At 41.6% G+C, this 24308-nt stretch overlaps 1 protein-coding gene across 1 annotated transcript; it reads right to left on the bottom strand.

The window, feature by feature from the left end:
• Positions 1-2200: 2200 nt before the first annotated feature.
• LOC130478277 (allantoinase, mitochondrial-like) lies at positions 2201-24308 on the bottom strand. Its single transcript, XM_056850427.1, has 12 exons — positions 24278-24308; positions 22513-22670; positions 18001-18152; positions 13812-13926; positions 11456-11602; positions 10928-10973; positions 9675-9768; positions 7865-8051; positions 6204-6342; positions 4809-4981; positions 2890-2922; positions 2201-2362 (listed from the first exon to the last, which is right to left on the bottom strand). Exons 1-12 carry the CDS (start codon positions 24306-24308, stop codon positions 2201-2203), a joined length of 1437 nt encoding a protein of 478 aa, XP_056706405.1.

Consider the following 24308-nt stretch of genomic DNA (forward strand, 5'->3'; position numbering starts at 1 on the left):
TTTCCATTGAGTTCCATTGAGTTCTGTGTGCGTGGTGTAAAGTGCCGCAAAGTTGCAGCTGTCTTAGGGCGACCCCCATAGGGTTTTCAAGGGAAGGGACTAACAGAGGTGGTTTGCCATTGCCTGCCTCCGCATCACAATCCTAGGGTCATTAATGCAGGGGAAATTTGCCCTGGGTTTGCCACTCAGCAGACACACGTTTCTGATCTGAATTCTAAGAACTGTACTCATTGGGGCTTTTTGCCCTGAAGATCTTCCAGGACTACCTTGTGCTCCATTATTCATCTCCAGCAAAATATGGAGCTTTTGAGTCCCTCTCCCAGCACTCCCTCCCCCCTGCTGGTATATTAATTGACCAATGGGGTGGGGGGAAGGAACGCTGTGTCTGAAATTGGGAGAATCCCTGAGATTTTTAACTCAAAAGAAGCCCCAAAGCAGTCCCACAGGGATTGCAAGGCTAATAACCAAGCATAAATGGCCTAGAATTCCTTGGTGGTCTCCTATCCAAATACTAAGCAGGGCCAACCCTGCTTTGCCTCCGAGACCTGGCTAGCCTGGGCCATCTAGGTCAGGGCATTGAGTTCAGTGCCCTATGTAAATAAAACAGTACCAGATCCCTAATGAAACCTTAGAGGCTTTATTTGGAATTGGTTACAGTAAAATTACCTTAACATTATTTCTATAAAAGTATTAGCACTCATTCCAAGTTCTAATATTGTGCTATGGAATCCCAACCACCTGTGGCTCTCCAGATGTATGCAGACTTGAGAGCACAGAAATGTGTATTTCCACATCAAGTGTGTACTGTGGAAAATACAGTATGTGGTGCCATGCTGCGGTGAATAAATTTAGGTTAGGCTTAATTGACTATGATCAGTTTTGGACTAGAAGCAATGGGTCTAATATTGTAACTCTAAGCAGTTATAGCCTTCTTAGGATCATTGAGCACAATGGGTTTAGGAGGGTATAACTCTGTTTAGCATTGCATTGTAAATTACCATAAGTGCAGGTACTTTGACTTAAGTGGCTGGATCATTTCTCTTCAATCTTCCTTTGGGGTTTTACTTTTTTAAAAAGCTCTTTGTGAGTCATTTGGTTCTGAGCGTCCTTCCTATTACTGGCATAGCTTTTCATTGTGTTTCTGATATTAAGTCTTCTCAGTTTTCATTTAGCGCTGCTCCGCATGATCCCTTGCCAGTTACCAGCAGTCTAAATGGTCTGGCAGATGTGCGTTACAGCACATCAGTGGCATCCTTTCATTTTGACAACATGTCTCTGTACCCAAGGATTTTCAAGTGAAGTCAAACATTTTTACAAGGAAAGCGATATTATTCAGGGTTGCTTAGCTGGCAGAGGCAGGACAATTTATTTTATTTATTACAATATTTACTTATATTTATTACAATAAGAATATGCTGCCTTTCCCACTGACACCAGACCAGAACCTATTTGCTGCATCAAAGATTCATTTTGTCTGCAAGGTGGCTTACATTATCTTAGGCACTGTCAGAGAAAGGACAAAATTAAGAACTCCTAAAAATGAAAAGTACAAAACTCTTAAGGTACATAATTCAAATATATTAACCAGACATCCCTTTTTGATCAAACCCTGATTAGGGGATCAATAGTTCATTTCTGTGACAGATATGTTCCATCGAAGCTTCTGCATCATCTAGTTTCAAATGATCACAATCAACAGATAGCTTTTATTGACAAGTGATTGCACCCCCATAGATGATTGCTATCCCATTCACTGAAAGCACTGGGATTTGCTAGATTTGATAACATGCATAAGAAATCTATTGAGATTAAGCAGCAACAACAGAAAAAATATTCCATATCTTTCAAGACAGGATTCTCCACAGGTCTGATCACCTTTATTTATCTTACTGGAGACTAAAAAAGGATGAGTTTTTGACCATATGCTGATCCAAGAATGTCTCTTTTTTCTGTTCCATTTTCGTATATAACTGACATATCAGTTGACACCGTAGGCTCATTTATTTATGTATCAGCTGTGGCAATATCTGAGTCCTCTGTAGCTGTCCTCATTGTGAACTGACCTCAGTATGGGTTATGGGATGGCTTTTTATGTCTGTTGCCATTCTTTGCCACTCCATTTCTTCCTGGAACCTGCATTTTTCTTTTGTCTGGGGTACTTTAGGTTGGCCAGTACATTTGTTGCTCTCACTTTCACCCACTAGTAATAAGGAGAAGCGACTCTCGTTGGCATTTTTCTCTGAGTTGCAAGCAGGTCTCCTTGTGGTTTGGGGGCAAATTTCCCATTCAGGTAAGCCAGCCTGCCACGGACAAGAGTTGCAAAGACCTCACCACGAATCTGGAACCCCAAGTAGGGTGTCAGCTAGGGTGGTAAAGGAAGTAAAGACAATGAGAATGTAAAAGCCAGAACCCTGGGCTATGTATTTGTCTATTTAATATCCCTAACCTAAGATGCCTGGTATTAAAATTACCCTCCCCCCTAGCATATTAGTGGTGACAGATGCCTGTATGGGTGAATGCATAAAACAGGTGAAAACAAAATGAATTTGTAAGAGGCCGATCTTCTGATACAGAGCCCTCCCCCCGAGATGACTATATTTTCATGAGACTTCTGCTGCTGTTGAGAAGCCCTCATGTTCTCTGTACATCCCCAAGTTCAGCTATTTCTTCTCAAGGAAGCATTCAAGGACTACACTTCTCAAGGAAGCACCAAAAACTCCATCTGGTAAAATCATAAAGTTTCTAGCAATTTCTAGAGAGGCATGATGTCACTTCAGGGAAAATCTCAGAAATGACATCATGCTGTCACCACCCACATTAAAAAAATCTTTCTCCTGATGGCCACTGGAGTGCAGTAAATCAAGCAGATGAGGCAATATTATTCCATACCTTATGCTTGTGATGAATGATATCTTTATTCACCTGAGAAAAAACAGAGATGTTCTTTGTCAGATTAGAGAGAATATTTCCTCAAACCTGATGCCTTTGTGCTATGTCAAACTAATATCTTAATTAGTTTTAGTCTTTAATGCCCTAGGATCACTTCCTCTCAGTTCAACCTGTCCTAGCTGAGATCAGTGAATGGGGCCTTCCTAGGGTTGCCAGGTCCTTCCTGGCCACCAGTGGGGGTTTGGGGGGGGGTAGGGTTACCAGCTCCAGGTTGAGAAATTTCTGGAGATTTGGGGGTGGAGCCTGGAGATGACAGGGATCTCAGAGGGGTACAATGCCATAGAGTCCACCCTCCAAAGTAGCCCTTTTCGCCAGGGGTATTGATCTCTGTAGTCAGGCGATGAGCTGTAACTCTGGGAGATCCCCAGGTTCCACCTGGAGGCTGGCATCTCTAGGCCTTCCTGAAAGAACCTGCTTTGTCTGAGGTAAGATTGGCAGCCAGGGATTCATGGGAGGGCCTTTTCCCTCCACGAAAGGTGACTGCCTTTACAGGCCCTCTGAAGAAACCTGCAATTTTTAATGTTTTGCAATGCCTTTCAGTTGACTGACTGCTTCGTAATGTTGCCAACTTCCAGGTAAGGCCTGGAAATCTCTCCCAATTACAACTGATCTCTAGACTACAAAGATCAGTTTCCCTGGACAAAGTGGCTGCTTTTGGAAGGTGGACTCTGTGGCATTATACTCTGCTGAGGACCCTTGCCTCCCCAAACCCTAGCCGCTAGGTATTTCCTAACCCAGAACTGGTAACCCTATTGCTTTGCCATGTTCACTTTTATTGTTGTCCTCTGTGGTTTTACAATGATGTTTTAAAATCCAACGGTTTTACATGTTTTAAATTTCAAATATTTTCTATTATTGATGTGAGCTTCCTTGGGGACGCTAGAGTACAGAAAACTAACGAAATAAAATTAGTAAATAAACAGAAATTTCCCTAGCTCTACCTCGTATTTATGGTATCCTACCTTCCTTTCATCCTGAAACTCAAAGCAGCATACTTAAGTTCCCCACCAAGCACTGACCAGATCCGGTCCTGATTAGCTTCAACAAGATTACCTTTTCATGTACCTTTAAATCATACCCTGGGATATGAAAAACAGGTTCACAGGTCACAAACATTAAAAGAAACTGATGCCTCAGTGAACATTCTTACAAAACCTGCTTCTACAACCTGCAGTCCAAGCCCATCAAAACAAGGAGCAAAGACTAGACTCAACAGCATGATAACTATTGTGTGGTGTCCTTTATATTAAAAACTTCCAGAAATAACAGCCCATTCCTGAGAATGGCGAGGCCATTCCCGGCGGAGGTCGAGCACCGCGGGACTGCGCCTCTCACCTCCGTTGGTGTGGCCTCTCCGTGGCGCCAGCAATGGCGTGATGAGGCCACGCCGGCGCAGGAGGGGGGCGTTCCGGGGCGGGGGGAGGAGCCGCCAATCAGGCGGCTCCCTAGCCCCTTTCGGCCACTTCCGCTGGCACTGGGAATGGCGGTGCTGCACCTGCTTTTTAGCAGGCACAGCCTCGCTATTCCCTATGGGGCAAAAGGCCCCGGTTAAACAAAAAAAGCCACGAAATGGCTTTTTAAAAACGGTGTACGGGGAGCGGCTTAGGAAGAGGCGCCGCTGCGCCTCTTCCCCGCCGTCCCCATACGCCTCAGCTCAGGAATGGGCTGTGAGTGGCTCTTCCACATATTATTCTCTGTCTGGCATTATGAAATGGCCTTGTTTTCCATAATGACAACATAATGTGTCTTTTAAAATAAAAGTTTACTGATTAACTTTATACCCCGCCTTTCTTTCTAATCTAGGCCCCCCAAACAGCTCACAAAATAACAATTTGACTCATATCAGTTTCCATAGTTACCTGAAACTCCTTGTCTGGATTCCAGATTACTAAATCTGCATCCATCCCTGGGCTGAGTGACCCTTTGCGGTCTTCCAGTCTGCTCAGAACAGCAGGATTTTTGCACATCAGTCGCACTACATCATGTAAAGAAAACCCTCTGGGTTTGGCAGAAGTCCAGAAGAGAGGGAGACCTGTGTGATTTCCAGTACACATTTGGAGAAGAAAATATTGTTCTGGTTCATTATCAGAGAAAAATCACTTGTAGTCACTCAGAATTCCTCAATCAGAAGCTTTGCTAAAAGTCTATAAGAACAGGATCAATTGCTACAAGAAGGTAGGATATAAATGTCTTAAACAAAAACGAGTGAAAACAACTGCTGTTTTATTCTTGATGCATTAGTCATACTTCATTAATCTCACCATTTTATTTTAATGATAATACTACCTCTTGACTCTGCATGAGCAAGACACAAATGAAGAGCTGAAGCACTGCTAGACATGTGTACTATGGAAACTAGATGTCCGGTCAGGGTACATATGATTCTCTAAGAGCCATATTGATCTGCAGATTTTAGCTATGTTTAATACTATTACTTAGAAGAACTACAGTTCGTACAGGAAGGAAATGAATGCTTCTACTAAGATGACACCTGTGTGCTTCACCAATAAACAAGTACATTTGTTAACTTCAGAATTAGCATTTCTTAATTCAAAATACCAAGCCTGAACTGACCCTAGAAGCTAAAATGACTAAACTGAGGCTATTGTATTGTGGTCACATTATGAGAAGACAAGAGTCACTGGAGAAGACAGTCATGCTAGGAAAAGTTGAGGGCAGCAGGAAAAGAGGAAGACCCAACAAGAAATGGATGGACTCAATAAAGGAAGCCACAGCCCTCAGTTTGCAAGATCTGAGCAAGGCTGTCAAAGGACATTTTGGAGGACATTGATTCATAGGGTCGCCATGAGTCAGAAGCGACTTGACGGCACTTAACACACACACACACAATTCAAAATATATACAGATTTAATTGATTAATGTGCTAAGAGTTCTACAAATTGAGCTCTAGCCTCAATTTACATAGAAGTATGTTGAATTTGATGGGACTTACTTCATAGTAACTACATTTGGGTGCCAGCCTCTCATTTATTGAACCTTCCTTTCAAAAGAATTAGTTCAGTGAGTTTCCACAGTTTAAAAACTGAACTAATATATACTTGTACTTTAAGGTGTGGGAAGCTTTGAATGGGGGCATTGACCAGCTATGGTAAAGAAATATGGGGCAACTGAATGTCAGATGTTCTTTGGCTGTGAGAAAGGACCTTCATATTTTAGCAGCATCTCTTCATAGAATGAGGAAAACTAAAATAGCAGCAGACTCCAATGAATGATGCTGCTCATATACATCTTACCAAACTGTAGTGAGGCAATCCCTTCTTGGGCCTTGAGGAAATCTCCATTGCTCAGATCTTTCATCTTCGGGGAACATGGAGTGTGGGCTGAGACAACCATGTCTATGTGTCTTTTCTGCAAAGCTGCCCATAACTGCTCCTGAAGATACAAGAGAACCACAGCAGATAAGGAATTCAAGGAAACATTTCACCTTTCTTTTTGGGCAAGGTGAAGTCACAGAACTATGACAGGGCCAGTACACACAGGGCAAACTCATCCACTGATATTCCAGCTAAGAGAGTTAGCACGGGGGCGGGGGGTGCCATCAAGTCACATCTGACTTATGGTGACCCCTGGTGGGGTCTCCACTGCAAGAGATGTTCAGAGATGGTTTGCCATTTCCTGCCTCCACATCAGGATCCTGGTATTCCTTGGAGGTCTCCCATCCAAATACTTTCCAGGGTCAACCCTGCTTAGGTTGAGATCTGATGAGATCTGATGAGATCAGGCTAGCTAGCCTGGGCTATTCAGATCAGGGTGCAGTAGGTTTACCTCATACTATTGGAAAATTTCCAGGGTAGAATCTAAGACAGGGCTCCCCAACTTTTTTTGAGCCTGTGGGCAAGGTGGGTGCAGCAACAAAATGGCTGCCACAGGAAGCAGAACTGAGCACAAAATTGTCACAGTTTAACTTCAGTAATGCAGTGCAGATCCTTGTGTTGCGTTGGCAGCTGCTGCCAAAGCAACATTTTGAAAAATCTGCACAGCCATTCAAATCTTCAATAGTCAATCAGAAGCCTTGCTGGTGCCCTGGCCCGGCACATTTCCTAAAAAGACTTGGTGGGCACCAGAAAAGGTGTCAGCGGGCACCATGGTACCCATGGATACCATGGCCGGGACCTCAATCTAAGACATAATGACAACAACATGAGAGTTGGCTTGTCAAGGCAAAATAGATTGGGCATGGAAAGGGAACTGCTTTATTTGATGATGTGCGTCTACAGGTATATAGGCGGCATGTTGATTCTTCTTGTCTTCTTAGCTACATCTGGTGGAACATTAAATCCTTTTGAACTGTCCTAAGAACAGGAGATGCTACTTTGCAGTGATTCAGTTCTAACCTGATGGGATGGTCCCAGAAGATAATATTGGATGATTTTGTCTCATCCTCTGGGAACTACTCTGTGAGTACTGCAAAGTTTCATTTTGTCTCTCCAATGATATTTAATATCTGTATTCAGATACTGGGAGAGATTATTGATCAGTCTAGAGTGCAATGTCATCAATATGCTTGATTATATCCAGTTCTGTTTCCTTTTTTTCATAAAATCCAGGAGAATCAATGGGTTCCTTGAACCTTTGGAATCTGAAAGAGGATTAATAAACTGAACCTGAATTCAGGCAAGGGAAAGTTGATGGCTGTGATTATCCTTGGGGTAACACTGTCCTCAGGCATTCATTCCTGTATTGGCCTAACCAATAATCACACAAATACTGGTTTATTTTGTTGTAACCGAATTCTTATTGACCTTGCTACCAATTTCTCCTCAGCAAATTTGTCTTCAGGCACACATCCTCTCACCTCTTAATTTACATCTTTAGTGTGTGCCCTTTATGCTGATATACTTTCCTCTACATCTTGTTTCCCTCATTTCCCATGTATTTCATGGACACTCCTCACCTGGTTACTTTTCTCCCTGATAGGAGGGCAGCATTTGTAGTATGTGCCTCCTGGAGGAATGCATTCAGATGACAGGTTGAGGTAGTGGTGGGTGGTTTCTACAGTGATTGGTGCTCCTTTTTGGCGTGCATCCTTGATAATGGGCAAGGCTTGTGCAGAGGACAGGTTGCTGATGTGGCACGGCACCCTGTAAGGTTGAAAGAAGATGATTAAGTTTCATTGAAGATGAAAGAAGATGATTAAGTTTCAAACCTCTCTCAGTTTGGCTGATCAATTTAGTCTGTGGTTCCTTGAGTAAATGTAGAGGTTCTGTAGTACAGCATTTGGTTTTGAAGCATGGTCAGATTTGATTAAACATATTCAAGAAATAGGAGCACAGGTATGACAGATCTCCTCTTGTTTTATTTATTTCCCCCTCACCAACCATTACTATCACTCCAGAGACTTACGACTTGTTTCTTGTTGTTTTTCTGTCCGACACTTAAGATGGTTGGGGGATAGAATATGGCACAAGAGAGGCTTAATTAAATGTAAACTCAAAACTGTTTTATTTACCGGTATTTCTTTTGGGGGAATGAAAAAGTCAGGTTTGCAGGGAGGTTTCAGAAAATAAACTTGGCAGGTAACAAACAGGAATGTGGAAACTTAGGATGTTGGTAAACAACAGATATTTTGTAATTAGGATGTAACTAATGTATTTCATAGACAGGTGTTGATATTTTTGATATATATGGAGATGGAAACCCTTGGCATTACTGCTTAGTTGCATAGACATAAGCTTCTTGAAACAATATTTCAAATGTTGTTGGAGTCACAGTTTCCACAGTTTCCCCCCCTTAAAACTGGTTAGGGATCACCCTCTTCACTTAGAAGCTATTTCCCTTAGGGAAGGTCACTCAAATTACTTCCCTTACACACACTTGATCCTTCTTGATCCTTCACAACTGTGTTCCTCTCACTCTGGCTGCCAGCCTCAACTGTCAGCTTCAACAGTCAGTTATAAACAGTCAGTTTCTTTAACAGTCTTTCTCAACGGCCACTTCTCAGGATTTATTTCTTTTCAAACTTCCTGTCACTCAAAGTTCTATGACTGGGACAACTCATGATTCTTCACCTGTCCATCACAACAGGATAGGGCACAAATGAAATCTATTAAATGCAAAAAGCTGTTTCTAAATTTCTTTTCAGAATCATTTTTTCAGTAACATTTATTTTGACAATCTGAAATTTTCTAATATTTTGCCAGTGTTTTAAAACTAAGTTTATGTGACTTTTTCAGGTGGGTAGCCATGTTGGTCTGCATTAGAAGAGTAAGATTTGAGTCCAGTATCACCTTAAATACAAACAAGTTTTCCACGGTATAAGCTTTAAAGAGTCTTTGACTTTTGACAGCGTATACCCTGGATATCTTGTTGGTCTTTAAGGTGCTACTTGGCTCAAATTTTGCTCTTCCATGTGACTTGTGTGACTAGCAATTTCAAATGCCTGAGTTGTGTGCCTTGATGGGTCAAGATATTTGGCTATAGTTACTTTTGGATTCTTCATGGTTTCCTAGTTCTAATTCTCTGACTCAGAATTTTTAGGTTCATGAGTCATGTACAAGTGTGACATCTTGACCCTTGTAACACCAATAATATGCCTTTGATTGCTTTCAAGTTTCTGCATCCCAAATATGGTTGACCATCAGGCACACTTCTGCCATGGTTCCTACAGCTTGCCACAAGCTAGCTCCACAGACATTTCGTACACCCAAACCAAGCTCATGGAAAAAAGAGAAAAAGTCAAACTGGTAAGAAGGCCATTTTCTCACTTGTACTGGAGACAGAGTTCAGCAATGGTGAAGGTGGCTTCCACTTCCATAGTATCAGGGTATGAGTCCAAGAATGTGCTGTACTCTATGGCGTCTGTGTGGGCAGGGAGAAAAATTAAGAAACACACTTGCCAACCTGTAAAATATAGTAAAAGGTAGAGGTCCCCTGTGCAAGCACCACGTCATTCCATCCTGACCTATGGGGTGACATCACATCCCGACGTTTACTAGGCAGACTTTGTTTATGGGGTGGTTTGCCAGTGCGTACAGAAATGTTAGTACGAGTACTGGTTGCAGATCAGGAATTCCAGGAAAATAGATCTTTGCAAAGGTCTTGGATGGGTTAAGAAAAGTTATTCCAAGAGCTTATGCGCAGCAAATTAATTTTCTTAGGGACAGGTGCCTACAATTTCCTTCCCAATTAATTTCTGGTGCTGCCCAGATCTTGTTCCATCCTATGTCTTCTTCCATCCATTGCCAGTATCTCAGGTATTTATCCTGACTGTTTACTGGCAGGAGCTATTGTCTCATCCGTTATTCGCCTAACATTGTTGTTCACTTTAATGATGTCCTCTATTATTTAATTTAGGGTCCTTTCAGGTAACCACTGGAATAAGCATATTAAGCTAGTGTTATATCATCCAATCTGACTTCAGATCTGTTTTCAAGAGGTGCTGCTTTTGACCTTTAAAACCCAGAGTACCTTCCACCCGTATCAATCAACCTAAGATTTGAGGCTGGTCCAGGGAGCCTTCCCCTGGGAAGCAGCAGAGGTCTGGGTGGTGGGAATCCAGGGAGGACATTTTTAGTTGTTGCTTTCCAACTTTGAACTCCATCTCACAAGAGGTGAGAATGGCTACACCCCAAAAGGTCTTCCAGATGGGTTTAAGACCTGCGTTTTCCAGACAGCCATTGAGTGAGAGGTAAAAGAAATGGAGGGGCAAGTGAAGTGGCACTATTTCCATATTCCGTTTTATTCATTTTTCTTGTATTTTAATGATGTTACTGACACTTTATTGTATCTTAAACAACTTTATTGTATCTTAAACAAACAATACAATAACTGACTCGTTATTGTACCTTAAACAAACAAGCAAACAAATAAATAAAATGGCTTTTTATTTATTTTTATTTATTTTATTTTACTCTGCTGTAAATTGCTTTGAGCACTTTTTATTGAAAGGAGGTATATAAAGTAAATTATCTGCTGGCATAAAAGGACAGATACAGGTTAGAATTATCATCATACATACCCTGTAGTACAGGTGTCCAGTGGTTTGGCTTCTGTTCAGCATGGAACTGGAGGGAAAATTCCAAATAGAATAATTAACATCAAGCTTTCTGAACGTGTTGTGGGAAATATAACAACACAGCATCCCTCCTTTTTGCCCATCATCAAATTTGTGGCAAGGTATACTGACACCAGAAAGTTAAAATAAAACAAAGGAAGGAAGTCCTAAGCAAAAATATCAAATTGCCCATGTGATGAGACAGCAGTCATAACAACTCCTTGCTTTTCTAGGACTTAGACATTTTCTAGAAATAGGACAGACAAGCTATTTCCTACAATCCAAACACTAATACAGTTCATAGCAATGTCTAAGGCTTAGCTGAATGTTGAGTTTCAGTTATTTTCTCTGTTGTGGTCACTCACAAACAAGAGTTAAGATAATATGAATCTTACCATCCAAATTAGGAAATTGTTGGAGCTGTGATGAGGCATAGTAGTTAATCTCAAGGAATAGGGCTGGAATAGAAACCCAGAAGCCCCAGACTCTTACCAGGAGCATACACTCTGTGTCTTGCAGTTCGTTCATTGCCACATGCAAGTCCTGCAGACATACATGGGGAAAGTCCTCCACTCCAGTGGCCATCAGGAAGCACTGGAATCCAGGGACACCAGCTTTCAGCATTGGCAGGAGCTCGGCCTAATGCAGAATATGGACACGCAGTCCCAGGCAGCATGAGGTGAAGGTAACAAAATAGAAAGGAGGACGGCACAAAAATGGCCATGGGGTATGTTAGGTTCTGTATCATAAAATTTGCTGCAGGCATCCAGCCACAATTAGAACAAACTAATTATGACTACACAAGTACCAGATTATTTGCCCCTCCCGCATGTTTCTGGTCATTCAGCTAAATAATGGTATCCGTGTAGGACACATTAAAATGAATGGGATTTATGTTGGAAGAGGAACAGATATCATAAACCCAGATACTTGGCTGGAATATACTGGAACAATTCTTCAGCATAGCTTGAAAAAAGGCCCACCTTTTAAATTAGTGATAATTCAGCTCTAAGGAGTCAGCAAGACACACAATGCTTTGTGATGGAGCCAGTTTGCTCTTCTCATCTGAAGGATACAGAATGAGCTATTAGGGTTGCCGGCACAAGGCTGGAAACCAGCTGGAGAATCACCAAGGCAGTGGGGGAACTCGCTGATGACGTAATGGCATCACTGGCAATGTACTGATGTCAATTTCCATGTGACATAAGTGTGATGCTAGGGGTGGTCTAGCATTCGGGTAAAACTATATGGTTTATTTTTGCCTGAACACCAGAGTGCCCCTGAAGAAGAAGAAGGGTTTTTTATATGCCGGCTTTCTCTACCACTTCAGGAAGAATCAAACCGGCTTACAATCATCTTCCCTTCCCCTCCCCGCAACAGACACTCTGTGAGGTAGGTGGGGCTGAGAGAGCTCTAAGAGAGCTGTGACTAGCCCAAGGTCACCCAGCTGGCTTCATGGGTAGGAGTGGGGAAACAAACCTGGTTCAAAAGATTAACATCCAACACTCATGTGGAGGAGTGGGAAAGCAAACCCAGTTCTCCAGATTAGAGTCCACCGCTCATAACCACCGCTCTTAACTACACCACGTTAGTGATGCACTGACGTCACTTCCAATCACATGTTGGGATGCTGGCCATCAACCCCCTATTTTGTTCTTTATTTTTCTAACACTACTCAGCTGAGGGGGGGGGGAATACCCCCGCTTCAGCAGAAACTTGGTAAGCCTATAAGTTAGGATCAAACGAAAAGCAAATGGTTTTTTTTTTGTTCTTCATTTTGCCTTTAGTCTTCTAGATAGGGCTTTTTTTTTTTTGTAAATCAAGAGTTCCTAATTAAGTACAGAAGTGTCTCTGTGTGATTGTGCTGTTCTTATAACACAATAGCTACTTCCTTCACATCAGTGGTTCTTTTGATTAACACTTTCCCCCTTTCTCCATACAAAGGCATTGCCATCCTTGCCTTGAGATAATCCTTCTAAGGAGGCAACCTTTTGGAAATTTGTTGAACACTCAGAGCCTTAATTCTGCATGGATTCTCATTGATGTGATGACAAGACAGCATACGACAAGTAAAGCATGTTTCAGGGGCTCAGTTTAGATTGCACCTTTTGATAAAATTACAGGAATCTCAGCAGACAAGGATATTTCTGACATGTTAGCTCCCAATTGTTTAAGATTGTCTGTGACCTTCAGGGCTGTTTCTCTTGGGATTTTGTATGAGAGAATGCCAAAGTATTGGCTTGGATCCCACAGAAAATTTCTGTGGGTGAAAGGGAGTGGATTTTAAACAATATCCCCCTCCTGCTGCAGACCTCCGACTTCTCGCTTATGTTGCTTCTGAGGTTTACCTGTATTTTAGAGGGCACTTTGGGCTGCAGGCAAGTTGCTCTCTGCAAATAGAAATCCCTACCTTCTGCAGAAATCCTCCTTGGGGATCCAGGGGTGGATTGGCCATTATGGCCACCAGGAAAAGTTCCAGTGGGTCAATATGGCTAAGGGCTGCCTCTCCTGAACACCACCACCAAGACCCAGCCAGCTGGGTGACTCATGTGGCCCATCTAACCTATTCTACTTTGGTTCAATCACACACATTAGGAAAGCAGATAAAGACACTTCCGTAGACATTCTCACATTATAAAACACATACTGTTTTCAGAGAGTGCATCTGTGTGCATGCCACTGCAATACAGAAAGCAGCTTAAAACTTCTGGTGTTGGGAAGGACATGTTTTCACTCGCTGTTTTATTGACTGGAGGAACACTTCTGGAATTCTCCCTGGTCCTTTTGCCTTTGTGGCCTTCCCCCAAAATATGCAAACAAAAGGGAGCTGATACAGTTGGATACAAACCTGATTTCCAGGAATGATGCCACCCCAAAAAGCTACATCAATATGGCACTGCCCCCTGGCAGACAGCAGCTTGCTATCCAAGCCAGCCAAAGTTGTGGTTGGAGGACAGCTATATCTGAGTGATGGAGAGAGATGGAAGACACGGGCTGTTAATGCATGGCTAGGATGTCATTGGTTGGTCCCTCTCATGTCTCACATTTTCTATCCTGAGATCAAAAAAACTGAACGCATGGTGAACTCCGCCCTGCATCAATCCAGAAAAAGATCAGGGAGGAATGTTCCCATGCGCAGCTCCACTGATAGTAGGGGAGTGGTCATCATTTTCGTCACCACATTGTGATTGGCTGATGCTGGGTAAGGGTTGACCTAACACTGAGGGTTTAAAAACAAAACAAAAAAGTTTTAATACCAGCATTACAACAACGGAGATTCGCTACATTCATGGGAGAATGGCAAGACAAAACAGCCATAAGTTTTCAGCCAAGGAGATGTTACCAATAAGGTTACTCAGCTGTGTGTCCCATTTAATTTCTGGTCCAGTGTAGCTGCCACACTTAAATGCAGCCTGTAATACATCTTAAGCACTGAATATATTAACTGATATTTCCCAAAGAACCAAATCTGATGTCCGCATGACCTAAATTTGCACACAGTATGAAGAACCCCTCCCTTTTTCTCCAGGAGCCAGCTGAATCCTATAATGGCATCTGCTTTCTGACGTTATCTGCTTTCTGACATTTTGTTTATGCTGTTGTCAAAGAGTCCACTATTTACAACAAAACTTTCTCATCACCTTTGCAGTGGAAATCCTGTTAAGGTGTCCTTATCTTTAGTTGTTTCTCTGAATTCAATCCTCGCCACCAAACAATCCAAGCACAAATTAATACAAGCAAAAAGCATCAATGGAATCAATTTTTTACTACCAGGTAGCAAAATACATGACAAAGCCTTGCATATTATTGTGACGAGCGAGTCTGGACAATTTATGTTCAGGTTTCTATTTTTGTTTGCACTTCCCCCTAATTTTCATAACTGTTGTTTACATGTCTTGAAAGGTTAGTTGAAAATGTCTAAATCATGAAATAATTTCTCGGCCACAGTTCCTATTGCATCAGAGGGCTTCAAATAACAAGGACTGAATGAGAGTAATATTCATCATCAGATTAAGTAACAAAGGCATCAGGATAGTTCAATTTCAGAGGGCATTTGGTGGAGAGTGAACTGTCTGAGCAGATCAAGCTGTATGTTTTTAATCTGCACATTGTTCTTTTTTTGGTTAATGGACTCTTATGTTTTGCAACCTTGAAACTTGCTGATGCTCTGTAAGCCACCTTGAGTCTAAAGAAATCAGGCAGGATATATATTCTTAAATCCTGTTAAGGTGTCCTTATCTTTAGTTGTTTCTCTGAATTCAATCCTCGCCACCAAACAATCCAAGTACAAATTAATACAAGCAAAAAGCATCAATGGAATCAATTTTTTACTACCAGGTAGCAAAATATATGACAAAGCCTTGCATATTATTGTGACGAGCGAGTCTGGACAATTTATGTTCAGGTTTCTATTTTTGTTTGCACTTCCCCCTAATTTTCATAACTGTTGTTTACAGATCAAGCTGTATGTTTTTAATCTGCACATTGTTCTTTTTTTGGTTAATGGACTCTTATGTTTTGCAACCTTGAAACTTGCTGTTGCTCTGTAAGCCACCTTGAGTCTAAAGAAATTAGGCAGGATATATATTCTTAAATAAATAAACAGACCCCATAAGAACATAAGAAAGGCCCTGCTGGATCCGACCAAGGCCCATCAAGTCCATAAGTCTGTTCACACAGTGGCCATCCAGGTGCCTTCACGAAGCCACTACCAAGACGAGTGCAGCAGCACCATCCTGCCTGTGTTCCACCGCACCCAAAATAATAGGCATGCTCCTCAGATACTAGAGAGAATAAGTATGCAGCATGACCAGTATCCATTCTAACTAATTACCATGAATACCCCTCTCCTCCATTAATATGTCCACTCCCTCTTAAAGCCCTCCAAGCTGGCAGCCATCAGCACATCCTGGGGCAGGGAGTTCCACAATTTAACTATACGTTGTGCGAAAAAATACTTCCTTTTATCCTTTTTGAATCTCTCACCCTCCAGCTTTAGCAGATGACCCCGTGTTCTAGTATTATGGGAGAGGGAAAAAAACGTCTCCCTATCCACTCTCTCCAAACCATGCATAATTTTATAGACCTCTATCATGTCTCCCCTCAGCCGCCTTCTTTCCAAGCTAAACAGCCCTAAGCGTCTTAACCGCTCCCCATAGGACAGTTGCTCTAGTCCCCTAATCATTTTGGTTGCTCTTTTCTGCACCTTCTTAAGCTCTGTAATATCCTTTTTTAGGTGTGGTGACCAGAACTGTACACAGTATTCCAAGTGTGGTCTCACCATAGATTTGTACAAGGGCAGTATGATATCAGCAGTTTTATTCTCTATTCCTCGTCTGATTATAGCCAGCATGGAATTTGCCTTTTTTACAGCAGCCGCACACTGGGTTGACATCTTCATTGAGCTATCCACTACCACCCCAAGATCCCTTTCTTGGTCTGTCGCTGCCAGCACAGATCCCATCAGTGTAAATGTGAAGTTGGGATTTTTTGTCCCAATATGCATCACTTTACACTTACTCACATTGAATCTCATTTGCCATTTTAATGCCCATTCTTCCAGTATGCAGAGATCCTTCTGGAGCTCTTCACAGTCCGATTTTGTTTGTGTTTAGCAATATGCCCCTCAAAATCTTTTTTTGCATCTCTAATTATCTGCTTGCATTTCCTTTGTGCAAGTTTGTGTTTGCTTCTGTTCGCCTCGTTTGGGCAAACCTTCCATTCTCTGAAGGAAGAGTTTTTTTCTCTAATTGCTTCCTTCACCTTACCCCATCTTTATTTTCTTTCCCCCCTTCCTTCCAATCATTCCCCCCCAGTCTAGTTCCAGTATAAATCTTCCCTTAATTGTAATCTGCTCTGTTCAATGTGATGATTCCTGAAGATTATGTTTTCCTTTTCTCAGGATCACAATTTGAATTTTTGCTGATAAATCTGTTTCATCAGACTATCAGATTCAAACATTCATGTACCACTGAAGGGACCATAAGTTTCCCAATGCATATGCCTGTTTGGTTTCAGAAGGTCCATGATGGCATTATTTCCTGAACCACTGGTTTTAATGCGCTTTTTTATGTTATTAAATGTTACTGTCCTGATGTTGTATCCTTATTTGTTTTTATCCTTTTGTGAGTTGCCTAATGTGTTATTTTGAATAACAGAAAGGCAATACAGACATTTTCGAATCTAAAATTAATAAATGTGAGCCACCTGCCATGGGGAGGGGGTAACTGATGATGTGGTAAAATTATATGTATATGTGTGGAGGACAATCAAAAGGGAAAATATGGATTTTGAAAGCAGGGTTGCTAATCTTCAAGTGGCACCTGGAGATCTCCCGGAATTACAACTGATCTCCAGATTACAGAGATCAGTTTCCTTGGAGAAAACGGCTGCTTTGGAGGGTCTTTATACCCCTCTGAGGTTCCTCCTTTCCCCAATCCCCCTACCCAGGCTCAATCCCAAAATGTCCAGGAATTTATCAACCCAGATATGGCAACCCTAACTTTGATATGGAATTAAACGTGCAAATCAACAGTTCCTGGAAGGTGCCATAATCTACAGTGTTTAAATATGATCAGCAGATGGCACTGCAGGACCACATATAGCATTTAAGACTTAAGATGAGTCACTTTCCCTACAGATAGAGGAGAAGCCTTGTTTGCAGCTTTCTTAAGCAACTCTTGTCACAAATCAGTGAAATGGGCACAGAAAGAAAAGCTTTGTGTAGAGATACATAAAGCAATAGCAGCTGGCCAAAACAAAGGGTCTGTGATCTTTGGCTTAAATAGATTCATGAGTTGGGGGGGGGGCGGTCTCCACGTTTGTCACTATAGGGGCAAATCTTAACAATTGGATTTCTGTGTTGGCACTCATGGTAAAAGAAAGGAAGGATAATGCAGTGAAAAAGAGTCCCATGCCAACAATGATTGCTTTCTTATGTTGATTGTATGGACTACACTGAGCTCAGGGTTGCCCCTATCTGCGGTGCACCTGAGCCTGGAATAGCCATATTCCTTCCCACCCTTCTGGTACCGTACAGTGGCATGTCAACAATGGTGGTGATGCCTCCTGCAGCTGCAGCCTTAGTCACTGATGTAAATCCTTCACAAGCCAAGTGCCCAGGCTCACATATGTGCACATGAGGGTCTACAATCCCTGGCATGACCACGAGGTCTCCAACATCTAGCACCTGTAAGAGAAGAGGGCAGGAAGTTAGGAGTGCATATAGCTGTACCGTCCTACATGAGCCAGTGTCCGTTTCTCTGCTGAAGGGTAGGCTGTGCTTTTCCTCCTGCAATGACATATTTCTACAAGTCCAATGCAGATTTTTTGCTGCCACCACCCCAATGCTTAGGACAAGCTTTAAAGGCACCTGACATGTTTATCTGGTTAAACACTTATCTGTTTCCTTCAAAGAAGCCACTTAAAAAACACACTTTAAATTTCACTCTCAGCAGGAGAGGTGGGAAGTGCATCCAAACCACAAGGGCCAGCCAGTTATCATTCTGCACAACCAGCTTCTCTGGGAAACCGGAAGCCCAATTCCTTAGGAAAGTTGTATGTTTGGGCAAAAAAGGGAACACATATATATTCACAGTGGACTCACCACTCAAACTATGTGCATCTGTATATAGCCTCAAACATTATTACAGAACATGCCAAGGTGATCTTCAGTACTGAACAATGATTGGTTGTGTATTGCCCAGAAAATATTTGTGCTCTGTACAGGCTCATTAGAATTCTGGATTTTAATTCACAGCACAGTTTAAGAATGTGGCTTTTGAGAGTTGTCATGGAAAGCTTGAAAGAATGATGGCACAACATTTTAAAGGGCCAGAAACTAGGACAGACACTTCAAAACCCAACAGCAATAGTCCAGCACATAGTAAAGTGAATATACCCCTGCTATGGCAGATGGTGGTTCACATTTGTTAGAGTTTCTAAACATATTTCATAATTTATTTGATCATCGAGAGTTGCAAGGCTAGACTTCTTGATCACAGCAGCTGATCAGAAGACTCAAGAGATTTGCTGTATTTCCCAGAATACCAGGAACAGTTTCCTAAATCTTACTTTTTTGTGGGAAAGCTCTCATTTGTCAACAAGCTATTTTACTGTTATCCCCTAGGAAATGTACGCAGAGTTCAAATACCCCCAAAGTATCTTAAGGATTGTTGTTTCTTATTGGTTAGGTTGAGCAATATCTTAAGATGATTAACATTGAACACATAGGGAATTATTTTTCCTCTAAAGTTTTGTTAATGTTTGGTAATGTCTGGGTTTTTAAACCAATTGTACGGTGTTTTCTTAATTTCCTGCCTGGTGTACAGTGCTATGAAACCATTTTAAGGCTGTACATCCAAAGAGCCTTATGGCAAGTGGAAGACCAACAAAATGTATTATAACATGATAATTTGTAGTTTTACTTCATCAGGTACATTGGGATTACTATTTGCAGTGTGGCGGGATATTATTCTAACACTTTTCAGGCAGACATAAAACCGCCCCACCTTTTTCAGAGGATGAAGCAGACTCACACTAGTACTGCAAAAGGTCAATAAGGAAATTTTCATGTTCCTTCCTGTCTGGGCAAGACTAGCTAGAAAGAGGCTCTGCTGAACTTGGGCTTTCAGCTTTTGGAGGACAATGAAACTGCCTCTGAGCAAGGTCAGAGAAGAATAGTTTGGATACCATTCCATCAAGACTTGCCCAGGCCAGGGCTGTTTATCAGGGTTGCCAACCTCCAGGCAGTAGCTGGAGATCTCCCACTATTACAACTGATTTCCAGCCAATAGAGATCAGATCACCTGGAGAAAATGGCCACTTTGGCAATTGGACTCTATGGCATTGAAGTCCCTCCCCTCCCCAAACCACACCCTTTTCAGGCTCCGCCCCAAAAACCTCCCACCAGTGGCAAATTGGGACCTGGCAACCCTGTTTATGGAGTTGGGCATGGGCAAGACAAGGAGACAGAAGACATGACAAAATCAGAAGATAGTATAAAAATAATAGTGAAGAAAGGGATATATCTTGTCATGCTGACAATGCCCCGGCCCCTGTAGCAAAGAAGGGTGTACAATTAAACAACCTGAAAACTTAGAAACTCTTTTGAAGGTAGGTCATATCTAATGAACACAGTGGGCAGAAACACATTTGTGTGAAGTGAAAGCTCACATGATTGTTTCCCCATACAATCCCCCCCATGCATATCAAGCTGATGTAATTTTAGCAACTAACAGATGTAAATTTTTTGGGGGGCAGTATTAGGAGGAATTTGTCCAAAACATTTCTAGAAAATATTCAACTGAACCGAAGTAGTGTGCTTATCTAGCAAACAAACAAATAATAATGGGATTAAATCAGTTAATTTTCATATAAATAGAAAATTATTTCAGGCTCTGAGCTGTCAGCAGGGGACAAATGCGGCCAGAAGGAACACTTGCTAGTTGAAACACAGGGCTTAGCTGTGAGGTTCATCTATTCTATAGACCAGTATATGATCTCAATTACCTAGCTATACTGGTTTGCAACCCAGAACTGCTTAATGGAAATATATAAAACAAGTTTTCTAGGTTACATCTGAAAAATTCTTTTGATCTATGCCAACATTTCAGTAATTCAATGACTATGTAGAGCCATATGCTCATATTTTAATATCCATTAAGTGTCTTGTACGGATGTGTTTTGTACTGATGACTCGCACCAGATGGACTGCATTTTGTAGGGAAGAGTACCAGCAGCATTCCTACCAAAATCTCTCCTGTGAACTCAGCAGTGAGAGAAACTTGTGGGCTGCTCATGGACAATTTGCAAACAGAATAAATCAATAATTACCCAAGCAGTATTGATGACACTGTGATCAGCAGAATCCTGTGATAAAGGGTCACTGACCAGGCAACTGAAAGTTCAGCCCTCAGGAGAAAATGGCTAAAAACAGGGCACCTCACCCTGGCCTATACACAGTGCCATTAGGTATAAATTGGTTCATTGCCCCTCACTGACATTATGCCCATGGTGCCTCATTCTTCACTCAGTTCTGAGGAAAGTCAGTGGAGTCCTGGTAGCATAAAATCTGTGTAACTGAGTGGATAATCAGCTCCCAGCAATGTAATGTTTTGGGCTGGGCTCAGTTCCCTTCCACAAGCTGCCTCTCCAAATAGTGTGCTCTGGAGTTGCTTTTTCTTTTTCTTTGGTAAATATATTTGGTGTCCAATTGTATTGTGTGGGAAGAATGTTGTTTTGTGGTAAATGTGGGGCTGGGTCCAGTGATCCATCAGTGGAAGGTAAATGCTATGTATTTTGGTAAGTTCTGCACCCTCCAGCAGTCTATTTCAACCTCCAGAAAATTGATTCCCAGGTCATAGAACCCACATTGGCTAATAGCCATGCAGGTTGGGGTGGCTGCACTGAGGAGAGGGGAAGTGGTAAAATTGCTTCTCTTTCTTCTACAGAGCTGCACTTGGTGAAGAGGGACAAGGGAGTGATTTTGCCTCACTTCAGTACAGCATTCATCCCAAATGGTTATTAGTCCATGTGGGTCCTGTGACCCCCTCCCCCAAGAATCAACTTCATTGGGGCAACATGAACACATGAAGCTGCTTTATACTGAGTCAGATCATTGGTCTCTCAAGGTTCGTACTGTCTACTCTGACTGCCAACAGCTCTCCCTGGACCTCTGGCAGAAATTTTCCATATTACCTGCTACATAATCCTTTTAACTGGAGATGCTGGGGATTGAACCTGGGACCTTCTGCATGCAAAGCAGATGCTCTGCCAGTAAGCCATGGACCTTCCTCTAAAGCAGTGGTCTCCAAAGGGGGCAGTACCACCCCCTGGGGGGCGGTGGGATTACCTAGGAGGGCACTAAGAGGCAAGGGGGCAGCAGGGGGGTGCTAGAGGTGGGCCCCTTTCAACTGTGTTGTTCACTAATTTACAATAGTTCAAGGAGGCGCTGGAGTTGAGTTTGTGGAACCACTGCTCTAAAGGGACTGATGGAATGTGGCAAAGATCTGTGTTCCCTGTGATGATGGATTACTGGATCCAACCTTTGGGAGATACCTGTAATTATGCTCTGTGGGGAAGCAGCTATTAGTTAGGAACTCTATTCAGGAAAGGAATACAAGCTGACTCAGTATTTCCCATTAGAGTAGAGTGACAATGAAACAGTCTGATAATTCTGTTTGTATGAAATTCTATAACATATTTTGGAATGTCACTACTCTTAGATGTTGAACTTACATGGCATTTTAACAATTCAAAATATCTTGGAAATGGAAATGAATACCTTTGGAAATCTCAATACTTTAAAATAACAGTAGTATTTTATAGAGATGTTTTATTATTTTACCTTTCAGTTCATCAGTCAGTTTTACTGCTATAAAGTCATTAGTGCAAATGAGGCTATATCATTGTATATGGTCTACAACCCACATCCTATGGATTTTATTCCCTCTGGCTACACACAGTTTGACAATTTTGCTTTGTACCAACCTGTGTAGAATTCCGACATATCTTACAATCTATTTTCTAATGCATTAGTTCATACTTGCCTTCTCTCCACTGGGTCGGACCCAGCTTCTCTTTGGTAGAACATCAACTATCTTGCCATTACAGATGACAATCTCTGCTGGAACGATGGTACTATCGAGCACCACCTTGTCACTCCTCACAGCCACAACCTCTGATCCTACATCCACTTTGGCCGACCCTTAATTAAAATTAATAAAGAGGTAGAATTCAGTTAAAAAAATTACATCTCTTCCAAGTTTCACTCTTTCTATTACACACACATTACACACATTATCACACTGTCTATATACTATACTTTTAACTAATTTCCCCTTGTATTATAGAAGAATCTTAAGAAAACTATTTTAACCAGCTGCTTTTCTTTATTAGAATGGTTCTGAATTATGAAAGTCCATCTTTGCTGATTATCTTTTCATTTCCTTTTAAGTTTTTGGTTTGGATAAATATAGTAAAAGTGTGCTGGGACTTCCAAAGATAACTACATAAAATTAAGAGGTTAAAGAATCCAAACTGTTAGAAATGTGAGGTGCCTAATGCTGATTTTGTTCACATGATGTGGGAATGTATATCTTAAACGTGCTTATATCTTAAAAGACTGCTTCACCAGGTTGATATCTGCACACAAAATATATGAGAAACTTATACTAACCAGTACTACAACAACAACCCAATATACCAGTTGTTTGAATAATTGAGAATAAACTTTACAACATATTCACTTACCTGGTTGGGTTTTAAACTGTTTGTATTTGCATTTGTTTACATCATTGTATTTCTATATATGTGTGCAGACTTAAGAAAAGGTTTTAACTAACCACTAATGAAGGCCCTAGAGGCCAAAACGCGTTTGGGTTTGTGGTTATAGATATCAACCTAAGTTTTGCCATTGTGTTATTTTAATGCTTTTTTGCAAAGCGCTTCTAATAAATTATATTTGTAATATTTCTACATAGACTTATATAAATCTTCCTCTCACCCAACCTCGGGTACCCAGCTTATCTTAAAAGTGCTACAGGGGTCAGTTACTGAAATGTGTAATCAAAGCTATAACTGCCTAGCTGAACTGGTCTGGAATTCATTGCATGTTAGATATTAGTTCAAGTAATATTCTTAATAGGAATGAACTGTTGGCTTTAGGGATTTTGTTGATAGTGACATTTTTAATTCAATGAAATAGAAAAACAGGAGTGGTATAGATATAGATTAGCTTCAGAGTATGTTTGGCTTAGCAACGTATCAATATTCATCCATTTATACCACACCTTTCTCCACAGTGGGGATGTAAAGTAGCTTACAGTGTTCTCCTATCCTCTATTTTATCATTTTAGGAGCTTAAGCAAGTGCCTTCAGGAGGGAAGGCAGCATGGTATTGCTTGATCTCATCAGATCTTGGAAGCTAAGCAGGGTCAGTACGTGGGAGACCTCCAAGGAAGACTCTGCAGAGCAAGGTAATGGCAAACCACCTGTTCCTCACTTGGCTTGAAAGCCCCTTGCTGGGGTTGCCAGAGGTTGGCTGTGACGTGATGGTACTATACACACACAAGAAAGTGCCTTCAAGGGTAACAATGATGATTACTGTTCTAAAGAAGATTTTGATCTTGCTAATTCAGGGTGAGATTATAGATTCTGGATCAGGAATGGAACACAGCTAGGCATGGCATATACTTTATTTATTTACTTTAATAATACCCTGCCTTTCTACCTAACAGGAACTCAAAACTTTCAGTCCAGAATCCTTTATCTGGATTACGCTATGTTCTGTCTCCTCAGTAGCCCCTCACTCACCTGTTGGTGTGATGTTGTTTTTCCTAGACAT

This window comes from Euleptes europaea, chromosome 5 (genome assembly GCF_029931775.1).
Source record: "Euleptes europaea isolate rEulEur1 chromosome 5, rEulEur1.hap1, whole genome shotgun sequence".
In the NCBI taxonomy this organism is placed as follows: Eukaryota; Metazoa; Chordata; class Lepidosauria; order Squamata; family Sphaerodactylidae; genus Euleptes; species Euleptes europaea.